The 12,860-nt window shown below is 61.8% G+C and overlaps 1 protein-coding gene across 1 annotated transcript; it reads right to left on the bottom strand.

The window, feature by feature from the left end:
- Positions 1-587: 587 nt before the first annotated feature.
- METRNL (meteorin like, glial cell differentiation regulator) lies at positions 588-10,131 on the bottom strand. Its single transcript, XM_040989919.1, has 4 exons — positions 9,933-10,131; positions 6,790-7,175; positions 2,556-2,615; positions 588-1,335 (listed from the first exon to the last, which is right to left on the bottom strand). Exons 1-4 carry the CDS (start codon positions 10,094-10,096, stop codon positions 1,019-1,021), a joined length of 927 nt encoding a protein of 308 aa, XP_040845853.1. The 5' UTR covers positions 10,097-10,131; the 3' UTR covers positions 588-1,018.
- Positions 10,132-12,860: the final 2,729 nt, after the last annotated feature.

Here is a 12,860-nt window from a genome sequence, read left to right as displayed (position 1 = left end):
GTGCCAGCTCACGCCTGAGTCAGCATACACCTGTGTCAGCACATCCCCATGTCCCAGCTCACACCTGAGCCTGCGCACTCCTAAACATAACCTGAGCCTGTATAACATGAGCCAGTTTATAATCTCTGGCTGCCCAATGTAACTAGGCACCCCCCACTCGGTGCACTCAGGTGAGGGGTGTCCCTGGGCTCCATGTCCACTTGGAACCTTTGACCATGGCCCTATCTCGAAAACAGGGTCCTACAAGATGGAGTCAAGTGAAGGTTAGGGCGTTGGTGTGGACCTGACCTATGGGCTGCTGATCTCCCTTGAGGAAATTTGGGTCTCACTGGGAGCAGGAAGGAGGCCTCGGGGAGGCCCCACGACCTCTGTTGGATGTCCCTGGCAGGGGACAATCATCTGAGACGGTAGCCACAGAAATCTCATCCCCAGACCCCACCCAGACCAGCCCCAGCTCCCTGAGGGTCATTCGGAGGTCAACGGGCGTGGCCTGGGGAAGCACTGAGGCAGCAGTGGTCTGGCAGGAGGGTGGCCAGCATCCTGCAGGGACTGAGTGGGCACTGGGAAGGCAGACACCAGGCAGCTCGGATCCTGGTCTTTATTCTCTGGGACGGAGCAACCCGCAGCCCCAAAGGGGCCATAACTGGAGAACCCGAACCCAAAGTCCAGAACAGAATGAAAGGACACATGTTGGACTCCATAGTTTCCACCTGAAGACAGTGAGCCCCAAGCAGCACCCAGACTCTCTGCAGCCAGGCAAGGCCCTGTGCCACATCCAGGATGCAGGCCGCTCCCAGCACACGGGCTGGCTCCTCCTCACAGAAGCAGCAACGTGGTCAGGTCCACTGCACTTCCAGCCACCCAGGCTCTCCTTTGCCGGACCTCACAGCCTGGGCTCTGGGCCGGGCCTGCACACTGGGCCAGGTCCTCCCGGCATGTGGCCCCTCTGGAGCTCGCGCCTCCCAAGTGGCCAGCAGCAGTTCCTTGGGAGGGAAAGGCAATGCCGTGGCCAACGAGGTCACTCAGTGCCCACCTCACAGGGGTTCAGACCCCTCTCCTTGGCATCCTGATACATCCTCTGGAAGTCCTGGAAGCGAGGGGCACAGCCAAGCCGCGCCTCCCCAAAGTGCACGTGGCCAGTGAAGAGGAAATCGCCAGGCCCTGGCCTCACACCACACTCCAGCAGTGTCCACACACGTCCCCGCCAGGCCCCGCCTTCAGGAACTGGCTGGAAGACCCTGCTCTTCTGCCGGTAGAGCCGGCTCACTTGCAGGTGGATGGCTGACTCCTGCCGCTCCGGCTCATGGGTGACGTTCTCGATGGAGCCTCGGACGACTGCAAGGCAAGGAGATGCAAGGCTCAGGGGGATTCAGGGGCTCAGGGGTGCTTTGGTACCACAGGCATCCTAACCGCTCCCCTCACACAAACTCTTAGAGAAACCTCAGCAGCTAAGAGGAGTCTCCAACAAGCAGCCTTTGTCAGAGACACAAGTGCTATTCCTCGTGTGCCCACCAGTGTCTACGCATATGCAGTTGTGTATCTGTGTGTGAGACGTGTGTGCACACAGCTATCTTCATCTGTGTGTGGTGCGTGCCCACAGGTGCCTGTGTGTGTGTGAGAGACATGCCTTCATCTGTGTGGTGTGTGCCCACAGGTGCCTGTGTGTGTGTGAGAGAGACATGCCTTCATCTGTGTGTGGTGCGTGCCCACAGGTGCCTGTGTGTGTGTGAGAGACATGCCTTCATCTGTGTGGTGTGTGCCCACAGGTGCCTGTGTGTGTGTGAGAGAGATATGCTTTCATCTGTGTGTGGTGCGTGCCCACAGGTGCCTGTGTGTGTGTGAGAGACATGCCTTCATCTGTGTGTGGTGCATGCCCACAGGTGCCTGTGTGTGTGTGTGTGAGACATGCCTTCATCTGTGTGTGTCTGTTAGGGGGTGTGCTTGTGTGGGTTGTGTGCTGTATATCCATAGGCAGTCGTCCTACGGAGTGGAGAAGGAAACAGGCCACACAGTGCCTCCGGCTGACCAACATGTAGAATATCTGAGTCCGACAGACATGGGACAGCGAGGAGGACAAGGTGGCATGAGAAGACCAGGATATAACAGGAAGGGGTTGTGCCAGGGGCCAGGGCCCCAATGCTGTGCGGGGGCCAAGTGACCACATCACCGTCCTTGGAGTGGTGTTTCCCCAGGAGCCTCTGTGCACCGTGAGCCTCAGGCCTGTGTCCAGCAGGGCCTGAGACGCCCACATGGGGCTGTGACACACAGAGACTGGGACGAGGGATAAGCACTGGGGCCCCTCCAGACACCATGTGGACAAAGCATTCCAAGAGTAGCTAGGGGCAGGGTCTAAAATTCCTCCCTGACAAAATGGGAAGAGCTGCGATAACCCCAAGCTGGCCACACATGAGTGCATGCACACACACGTGCAGTGAGCTTGCCTAATGAGTCCAAGTGTGGGCATTGTGCCAGACTTGGCAGCCCTCCAGGGTCCCAGTCAGACTCCCTGTTAGGAGCTGCAAGCATAAGGTGCGACAGTGTTGGTCAACACTCACCAATGTCACTGGTGCACACGGCCAGGAGCACCTCGGTGTGGCTGCAGGGGCTGCATGGCGCTGTGGAAGAGAGCAGAGTTGGGGCAGGGCCTGGATGCCACCACCCTGGCCGCCCAAGGCCCGCCTCGGTCCCAACTGTCCTATACCGGATGGCGTGGGTGAGGGTCAGAGTCAACCGTGCAGGGAGGGGTCACCACAGAGGCACCCAGCAGAGTGGGAGGCAGACATGCCTGCAATGAGAGCCGTGAGGGGCAGGCACCCAACAACAAGGCCTTTTACAACCTCAGACGAGGCTTTGGTGAACAGTCTCCATGCCTGCATCCCTCATACCACTCTGCCACTGCAGCTGGCACACAGGCCGGCCCTCCAGTGCCGGTACAAACGAGAACTCAGCCCCAAGCAAAGCCGAATGGGTCACGCTGGGCCACACATCCTCTCGCCCAGGGTGTGCCTCTGCACTGTTGGGACCACCCCCCAGGCAGGTAGTGCTACCCAGGTAAAGGTGCACCCAGAGAGGCCAGGGAGCAGCCAGCTAGGTCAGGGCCCCTTCCCCAGGCCCCATGTCACGGCAGGTGAGGCCACACCCCCAGGGCCATGTCAATCGAGCCCTGCTCAAGGCTGGCCTTCCCCGCCAAAGCAGAAGTGCCAGGTCTCAGGAGCTCCTGCGTGGCTGAAGCGAGGCAGACCCGCAGCAGACCTCTCTGTGTGGAAGCCTCAGCCCCAGTGGCCCACATCCTGTGCTCTGGAACCGGCACAGCTTAAGGCCTCACGTCCACCTGCTCAAAGCTGCAAACTCAGCAAGACAGGCTCCCCTTGGCTGGCATGCCCACACACCCCCACGCCCCCAGGACAGCCCTGGCCCAGGAAGAAGCAAACACTGCCCACACACCTGGTACGTCACCCAACCCTGAGAAGCACCTGGGTGCTGTGACTCAGGGCCCTTGGGCACAGAGCAGAAAGCTCCGTGAGCAGGGTCCAGATGTGCATGGACCCCCCCCCCCCCCCGCCAGGGTGTCTCCTGGGTGTCTCCCAGCTGCTGTTCTTGCTGACTCCCCAACCTTCTGCCTTCTGCAGACTTATCAGAAACAGCCCTCAGGGTTTCCGCTGCCTGACACCGCAGTCCCCACTACTGGGGTGACCATCTGACCCTCAGGCTGCCCAGCAGCTCCTATGAAGGTCCAGTGGGCCTACACCACTAGCCATCCACGCTGGCCGTGGAGCAGAGGTCAGACACAAGTCAGGAGTGATATGGCAGTGGTGAGGTATCCTTGCGGAGGGGGCAGTGGGAATAGGTCAGCACCTTCAGGAGGCAGTGCTGCAGCCATGAGGAAGGGGAAGGGCACACATGGGCTGCCCCAGAGGTCTGGAGCAGACCCCCATGTGACAGAGAAGCTGCCAGGCCCAGCCACACACGACAGGATACCAGCCCAGGCCCCAGAGTTTCCTCTGACCCCTCAGGGCAGCCAGCCTTGGTCGGCACCCCAGCCTGCCCACCCTGCCTGACAGCTGAGGGAGTAAAGGGCCGCCCAGCAGACTGCTCTGCCCACCCTGAGCTACATGCAGCACCCTTGCAGGGTGAGCTCCCTGGCTGCGGAAAGGCAGACTGGGCAAAGGGCTGAAGTCCGGTTTAAGCACCTGGAAAGGCAAGGGCTAGGGGTCTGCCAGAGGAAGACCACGCTGGAAAGTGATGGAAGCATCAGAGACCTCCCTAAATGTAGGTGTCAGCGGCCTCTGGGCGCAGGGGAGGAGGCATCCCCTGGGTGAGTCCCAAGGCCAACACCTGCCTTGACGACACCACCCCCACCCCGGCTGGGCAGACACTTGGCCCAAGCAAGGGTCCAGAGGAGCTTTCAGCCCAGGTGGCCACACCCAGGAGGCCACAGCACCTGCGCTTCTCCCCCGTCCCAGGGCTTCTCCTCCACCATGGACTTCGTTCCAGGGAAGGCTGTGGGACTGGTTGCTCAGGCTCAGCAGGCAGAGCCAGTTTCTGAGGGGAGGCAGGAGGAGCTCGGTCTGCTCCCTCTCCAGCTGTGCAGGCCCCTCCCTGAGGCACGGAGCTGAGCCCACAGCCCAAGCCCAGAGCATGCGGGCAGCCCCGCAGTAAACCCTGGGCAACACCCTTGAGGAGCAAAGAGCAGGCCAGGTGACAGGACCCGGCTCTCCGCCTGCAGGCAGGCAAGCCATTCGCATGGCCAGCAAACAGCCCCACACCGTCAGTATGCCCTCCGGCTCTGGAGGCATCCTGACCAGGGTCAGCAGCTCCCTCCCAGTGTCAGATGCAACCCTGGCTGGGATCCCTCCCCGTCCCCCATCTGTGCCCAGGTAGGAGCAGCTGCCCCCATCTGTGCCTGGGCAAGAGCAGCTGCCCCTCTGTCCACCCTCCTGCTGACCACTGATGCAGGCTTAGGGAAGTGACACCAGGGGACTGGAGCAATGTCCTTGCTGCCACCTGGAGTAGCAGCAAGGGTGCGCTCACATATACCTGCACGCACTCACAGCTGCACACGCACGCTCAGCTCCACGCATGCTCACACCCACTCACACACCATTCTCTCAAGTCAGCACGAAAGACAACTTTCATTAACGCTCGCGTCTGGTGGGCGACCATTCAGGTGCAACCCTCTGACTGGCTGGACTTCTGTCAGGTCACCCTGGCTACGGTGAGACTGTCGCGAGGGTCTAGATGCGAGGCAGCACTGGCAGCAGCGGGCCAGTGGATTGGGGAGCAAGATGCCCGTGCCCTGCACAGCAGGATGGCTGCAAAACGGGCACCAAAGCCCTGACCGGGTCACCCTGATCCTGCTGTGTGGGGCTCTGGTCACATTCAGCCCCTTGGACGCTGCTGACACAGTTTAAGCAATGGAATCGTGGGCATAGGAACTGGGGGGCACAACAGACGGCAATGCTTAGCCTGTACAGCCATCTCCTGGGGGAGGTCGCAGCGCTGTCAGACCCTCCCAGGTGAGGCCAGCACCACTGGCCTTCCACAGAAACATGGCCACACAAACCAGCCAGGTCTCTCTCACACCACTGGGTGTAGGCACCAGGCTCGTCCCAGTCAGTACAGGGCCGCTGGCCTTGAGCAAACATGTGACCAGTGCTGCCAGCCCCCACCTCCACCCCTGCTATCTGAGTTCCTATCGGACCCTGGGCCTGCCCTACACCTCATGCCCCAGTCAGGGGGTCAGTCATTCAGCCAGAAAGACCAGCCTGGACCTGGGATTAGGGCTTTTCCAGATTCTGAATTTATGTGCACGGCCCCAGAACACAACAGAGTCCTCCCACTCCTCAACCTCCAGTCCACCAGTTATGTTGGTCAAGACACAAGCCATCAAGAGTTCTGCCCAGTTCTGCAGGCATCAGGAAGGGGGCTGGCCGACAGGGGTCTACCAGGGCAGGAATACAGACCCCCCACGGAGGGTCTGTGGGGCCGTGACTGAGCCCTGCAACAGGCCAGCCTAGCTGGAGACAGAAGGAAGGCTTTAAATCTGCTGTGAACCAGAATAAAATGTGGATCCAGTTGGGACCAAAGTCTGCTCTCTCACACCTGAGGAGGTCCAGGCTTTTCCCAGCAGCATCTTTCTTCCAGCAGAGCTTGGAGACTGTGCAGCGATGCTCTGCAGCTGAGCTGAGCACCCAGACCCACCCACACCTCAGGCAGCACCCCTAAAGCAAGCTTGCCAGAGTTTCTGCAGAGTCAGGGCTGGCAGGAACACAGGGGCCCCACTGGCCAGGACCCTCCAGTGGGGTCTGAAGACGCCTGCAGCCAGTCAGCCCATAGCCTCGCCAGGGGCAGCCCAGGCTCCTCCCCAGGAAAGGTGGCCCCGGTCACTCTGCTCTGCTGACACTGGCCGGCGTCTCCTCCGTACACACAGCTCTCTGACCAGACCCCTGCATCTGTCCCCAGGTCCCAAGGATGCTCTATCCTGACAAGCTCTGAGTTTGGGTTGGCCCCATGGTCAACGACATCATGGCTTTGCCCACTCTGGGCTACAGGGTCAGCCTCGGCTCCCCACACCAACCTGGTAGCTCAAGGCCAGACACTTGGCAGGTCCACCGCCACACCAGCCTTGGAGGAGTGCTGTCCACCTGTTCTGGGGCACTTCCAGGGGTCCCCAGGCAGACATGGCTGGAGGTGAGCAGGCCCCACCTCACAGGCCCCCAAGGAGGGTCAGCAGGAGATTGGACAGACGGACAGACGTACGGCTGCAGCACAAGCCATGAGTTCACTCACCAGACAGCGCGTCTAGGTCCAGCTCCCTGCGTCTGCTGGTCAGTTCATACTGGAAGCCCGTGGTCCTCCTGCTAATGTCCTGCTGGGGAGTTGCCTCCACGAACAGGCCACCCCGCTCCAGGCCAAAGCACTGTACCCGGCCGGGGCTCTGGTCTCCGTCCCGCACCAGCAATCTCAGTTCTCCAGTTTTTTGCAGATAAATATTAGCTCCTGAAGAGTCCCGGTAGGGTTTGATGCACACGGCCAGCTGCCGGGCAGGCAGGAAGGTGTTGGGACGTAGGTTCACAGTGAGCGCTCCAGTTGGGTAAATCCACTCCACGGTACCCTCCGAGCAGCGCAGGTACACCTGCTCCACCTCCTTCCTGTGCAGCTCATGCGTCAGCCCGCTGTGGGGAGGAGGGGTAAGATACAATCAGCTGGGGGACAGCTATCAGCAACGCCTGCCCAGGGCCCCCCGCCCACAAGGCAGCCTCCAGCAGGGGCTGCATCAGGTCCCACCAGAGCAGCCCAGGACGGGCAGCTCTGGCACTGTGGGAGGAAGGGATGACCATTCCAGCCCCAGGTGGCCCAGGCCTCAGTGGGAAGGCCCATCAGGGCCTCTTCAGTGTGGACACAGAGGAAGGAGAAGGCAGAAAAAGCAGCTTTCCCACCCCGAGGCATGTGGGCGGGGGGAGTGGGAACCCATGTCCCAGAGACCCACAGTGGCACAAGGCCATGTGGCAACGGCTTAAGCTTCGCCCACTTCTGGTTGTGTTTCATTTTCATTCATCTGTGCCCCAGGACCCTGCGGTGCCCAGGCTCCAAGATCAGAGGGAAATGTTCTCCGTGGCAGGGCGGGGTTTCTGAGTCACAGCTGACCTCACCCGTGGGCACCAGGAAACACTGAGTATGCCACAGTGTTACAATTTCGAGAAACTGAAACCATTAAACCTTCAGTCCCTCTTCCCTGAACCTTCGATGCAAATGTCAGCCATGGCTACTGCTAGGTCACAGCCAGCGAGCAGGCCTGAAACTAACCCTGGGACCTCGGTCCAGTGGTCCTGATCAGATCTCGGACAGGTTCACCCGCATTCTTGGGATTTTTATGTGAAATAAGCAGTGCGCTGGCCAGATCAAGCTCCCAGAACCCTTTCTTCAGGAAACAAAACGCATCTGCTGCAGGGTTGGCTCAGGATCCAGGCCCCTTGGTCACCTCCAGCCCCCAGGTGAGCACCACAGGAGGCAGGACTGGGTGACCCTCCTGACCTGCTCCCCGCCCCCATGAGGCTCAGACAGCCAGCAAAACAAACTTACAAATCACAGCCAATAAAACAGACTAGCTCCCCTGGCAGGTGCATGGGGCTAGGCATAATTACAGCGTCATGCGGAAGTCAGACCAGAGGGCAGTGGCTGCCACACACAGCAGCGAGTCATCCTGTGCCCCGTGTGGGGGCATCAGGGGCTGAGGCACTGTGCCCACTCTCTTCTCACATGGAGTCTCTGGGGGGTCCACACACCTCCCAGCAGGAAGCCAGGGCAGGGCAGCAAGAGTCACCGTGTGCACTGGACCAGGTGCACTTGGCAGTGTGCTCAAAAGGCATTTAGCTGAAAGGCTAGAAGGAAAACCAAAGTGACAAAACTCCCTGGACCTGGTGCCTTCACAGCTCACAGCGGAGGCTATGCCTGTGGGGGACCGTGCCTGGTGGTCCTCCACAGTCTCCTGAGACACTCAGGAATCAGGGACCCTCCACAACCCGACTCAGCTCTCACAGTACAAGCCACATGTGACAGTCAGATAGGCACCAGCTGGAAGGCCTGGGAGGGGTCATCCGTGTTGACACCTCCCACCAGAGCCCTCACCTCAGACCTGCTAGTAATACCCACACTACAGCAGAGGTGGAAGGTCTGCAAAGTACCAGGGGGGCCACAGGCGAAACTCTGTGGACGGCCAGAGCAGCTGCGCCTGGGGACAGACCTGCCCTGCACCAGGTGAAGGATAGCCAGCAGGCCCCTGCCCAGACGCACCCACACGGGGGAGGGGGAAGCGGAAAGAGGGGACACCCGGGAGGACAGGGGGTCAGCGTGGGCTGATGTCAGGAAGGACTTGGGATGGGGTGCCCCTGCTGATGGGAGGGGGTTAAGGTGGAGGCAGAGGAGCAGTGGACAAGTGGGAGTGCCCTCCAGGAACCCTCTCCCCACAAGGTTCCTGGCCCCTTGCCCGACGGTCCCAGCAGCCCAGTGCACTCATAAACGGAGCCTCTCAGTGCCTCCAGGGCAGGTGCCAGGGAGGAGGTGTCGGGCTGGTCTCGGCCTCGGCGCCCCCTCTGCCCCACTCGCAGCCAGGCTATCCTTGGGAACTGAGAACAGTTTCACCCAGCAGGATGGACCCAGTGTGCGTCTGGGACGTCCTGGGCACGCCGAGGCTGCCAAGCAGAGCGCGGGACGGCAGTGGAGGGCAAGGACCGCAACAAGGCCGCGTCCAGGCTCCAGCCCAGCCCAGCTCTAAGGCGGTGCAAGCGTGCAGCTCCGCGAGGGCTCCGGGCGGCCGCGGCGTCCGGGCAGGGCCCGGCCGGGAGCCGCGCACGACCGCCCCGCACCGCGCGAGGCGCACGCGGGCCCGCATCGCCTCCGGGGGCGGGGTCCTCGCGGCCGGGGTCGCCGAGCACCGCGTGCCGCTGCCAAGGGCAGCCCGACCTTCACAAGCCGGGCTCGGCGGCTGCGCTCCCCACCCGCACCCTGCCCCGCACGGGGGTCGGCCTCAGTGGCGCGGACCGCGGCGGCCGCGGTCACCAGCGAGACCCTTCCCGGCAGAAGGTCCCGAGGGCGCGGTGCTCGGGACCCCGCAGGCACTGGCGAGTTCTGCCCCGCCGCGCCGCCGGCACCGCCCCGGGCGTCCTCCGGACAGGGACCCGCGGCTCTTTTGTTCTGGGATGGCACGGGGGCAGAGGCACCCGGACCCGAGCCCCCCAGCCGGGCCCTGGATCTGCCGGGCTCTGCAGAGGCAAAGGTCTGCCCGGTGCCGGACTCCACCGCGAGTCGGAGTTCGCTGCTGCAGTCTGGCCGGGGTTGGGATGTGGGCAGGGCCGGGGTCTGCTCGGAGCCGGCATCTGCTGGGGTGTCCGGCAGTGGCCGGGGTCTGCCGCGGGTCGACCGCGCGCACTCACCTCCCCTTCCAGCTGCACAGGTCGCTCGAGTACTGCGCGCCCACACCGCCCAGCAGCACGGCCAGGAGGGCGGCCAGCAGCGCGGCCAGCGGCCGGCCCGGGGCGGGGGACAGCAGCCGCCGCGGAGTCGCGCGCCCCCCGACCGCCCGGGCTGCGTCCGGCATGCTCCGCTCGCGGCCGCCGTCCGGCCCCGCGCCGCCTGGGCAGACCCGGGCCCGGGGGCGGCTCGGCGCGGGCGGTCACGGCGCGCGCTCTCCGCCCATCCCGGCCCGCGCAGCAGCCGCTGGAACCGCGCGCGCCCCGCGCCCGCAGCCGCCGCCGCCGTCACCGGACTGGCGAGGCCGGGGTTCGGCTCATCCCGCCCCGCCGGGACGCCCCGCCCCGGCCCGCGCGCTCCGCCCCGGCGGCCTGGCCCTCCCCGGACCCGCCCCTGGACCCGCCCCTGCCCCTCGGCTGGCCAGCGCCCTCGCCGGGCTCGCCGGAAACGACGCTTTGGCTCCGCACTGGGGCATCAGAAGCACTCCCGCCCGGGTTAGAAACCTCCAAGTAAGAGGTCAATGAGTCCTTGTCCCACCGGTGCGCCTGAGTCCCTCGCATCAGGGACCAAGGCTGTCAACGAGGGGACATCTTGGCACAGTGGCCGCTGGCTCCTAGGAGGCCTGCAGGATGGGGGCACTGGGGGTTTCCTCTGGGCTCTTGAAAGTCAGAGCCTCCTTGATGGAGACTCTGGGAGAGTCTAGGTGGTCCAGTTGGCCTGATCTTGCAAGAGGTTTGGGTGGGTGGACCCCCTGGGCAGCCAGGCGGGGGTGTGCTGGAACTGAGAGTCATCCGACCAAGAAACAATTGGCCAGAAACTGGGCAAGTACCAGGTTGTCCCACCAAGGTCATTGAGCCTACAGGGCGTGACCCCTAAAATCCAGGGCCAGAGACCAGGCTCTGGGACCCACCTCGTGCCCATCTGGCTCAGAGTGCAGTACTCAGCTGGACTGTAGGCCATGGGCTGGTGAAAGGGGGTAGGGCACCTGCCGGGCCCCCCTTTTTTTCTTTTTCCATTTTTAAATTATATTTTTGACAATCTTTATGTAGTTAATTCGGGTAAAAAGGTTCAATGGCTACAGGAAAGTGGGTAAGACTATTATTTCCATATTGTTTCCTTCATGTATCTGAGGTAAAGGGGGATATTAAGGGAGAAGCTCCACCCAATCTCCCAGCCACCCCATGTCCCAGATGTGGGGCATGCTCTGAGGGTCTTGCTCGAGTGGTTTTGATAGTTCAACAGTTATGAATTGCTGCCAATCTCACCACTCCAAGCACGATGATGTCGCTGAAGAATCCACTGATTGACGTAGTCCATCTTAGAGTCTCCGTTTGCCAACATATAGCTGAGGTGATTGATTGACTTGTTCTGTCCTCTGTCTTTTTTTTTTTTATAAAGATTTATTTTTATCATTTTTTCATTGGAAAGGCGGATATACAGAGAGGAGAGACAGAGAGGAAGATCTTCCGTCCGATGATTCACTCCCCAAGTGAGCGCAACGGGCCGATACTATGCCGATCCGAAGCCAGGAGCCTCTTCTGGGTCTCCCACGCGGGTGCAGGGTCCCAAAGCTTTGGGCCGTCCTCGACTGCTTTCCCGGGCCACAGGCAGGGAGCTGGAAGGGAAGTGGGGCTGCCGGGATTAGAACCGGCGGCCATATGGGATCCCGGGCGTGCTAGGCGAGGACCTTAACCACTTGCGCCACCGCGCCGGGCCCTGTCCTCTGTCTTTTCATGGTTAGGGTTCTGAGTCCAGCAGTTCGATTGGGGAGATCCCAAAAGAAACTTTGAGGTGTTCTCAGACCAGATTCTTGTATGTACTAGCAGGTACAGGGCCTGCCGGCATAGATCACCCCATCAGCTAGTGGTTGCAATTGCTGGGTTGGTTCTGTTTCCAGCCCTGTCTTCCACTGGAACCAATGGGTGTTGTAGTCCAGCCTGATTCTGCCCAGCACACACTCAGCCCTCACATAAACCAGTGGGAGCTGCAGCCCAGCCGTAGCTGCTGGGGCCCTTTGAGCTGCTAACATGGACCCCAGCAGCTGAGGACTGGCAAGGCCTGCTTAGAGGCTCCTGGGCCACAGGGGCCACGTGAACGCTATGCCATGCCAGGGCCAGTTCTGGGACATGGTGCCCATTCTGCTGTCCTGAAGCTGGTGTCCCACAGACAGGGGTCAGCATTTGTCAAGACGGGTCCACCCCACAGACTGGCCCCTGTAGAGCAGAGTTGCTACCCCAAAGTGCTGGCACTCCCTGGCACCACAGCTGGCAAAGGAAATGTCACTGCAAACAGGATTCCCGATCAAGAGAGATCCTGCTCCTGGGGGAGCAGCAAGAAACTTCAAGGCCTGGTGTGCCTGACCCGGGTCCACTCGGCACCTGCAGGCTCTCCCGTGTGCCTGACCCGGGTCCACTCAGCCCAACAGGCTCTCCCAGTGTGCCTGACCCAGGTCCACTCGGCACCTGCAGGCTCTCCCCGTGTGCCTGACCCGGGTCCACAGGGCCCTGCAGGCTAACCTGTGTGCCTGACCCGGGTCCACAGGGCCCTGCAGGCTAACCTGTGTGCCTGACCTGGATCCACTCAGCACCTGCAGGCTCTCCCCGTGTGCCTGACCTTGGTCCCATGGCACCTGCAGGCTCTCCTGTGTGCCTGACCTGGGTCCACTCGGCACCTGCAGGCTCTCCCGTGTGCCTGACCTGGGTCCACTCGGCACCTGCAGGCTCTCCCCGTGTGCCTGACCTTGGTCCCATGGCACCTGCAGGCTCTCCTGTGTGCCTGACCTTGGTCCCATGGCACCTATAGCTCTCGCCATGTGCCTGACCCGGATCCACAGGGCTCCTGGCCTAGTCTTACACAGTTCTCTCTTCTCCAGCTCTGGACAGGGACCCTTG

The sequence above is a fragment of the Ochotona curzoniae genome, unplaced genomic scaffold (assembly GCF_017591425.1).
Source record: "Ochotona curzoniae isolate NIBS_2020 unplaced genomic scaffold, NIBS_Ocur_1.0 contig_523, whole genome shotgun sequence".
In the NCBI taxonomy this organism is placed as follows: Eukaryota; Metazoa; Chordata; class Mammalia; order Lagomorpha; family Ochotonidae; genus Ochotona; species Ochotona curzoniae.
This window is presented reverse-complemented; position numbering and strand designations above follow the sequence as displayed.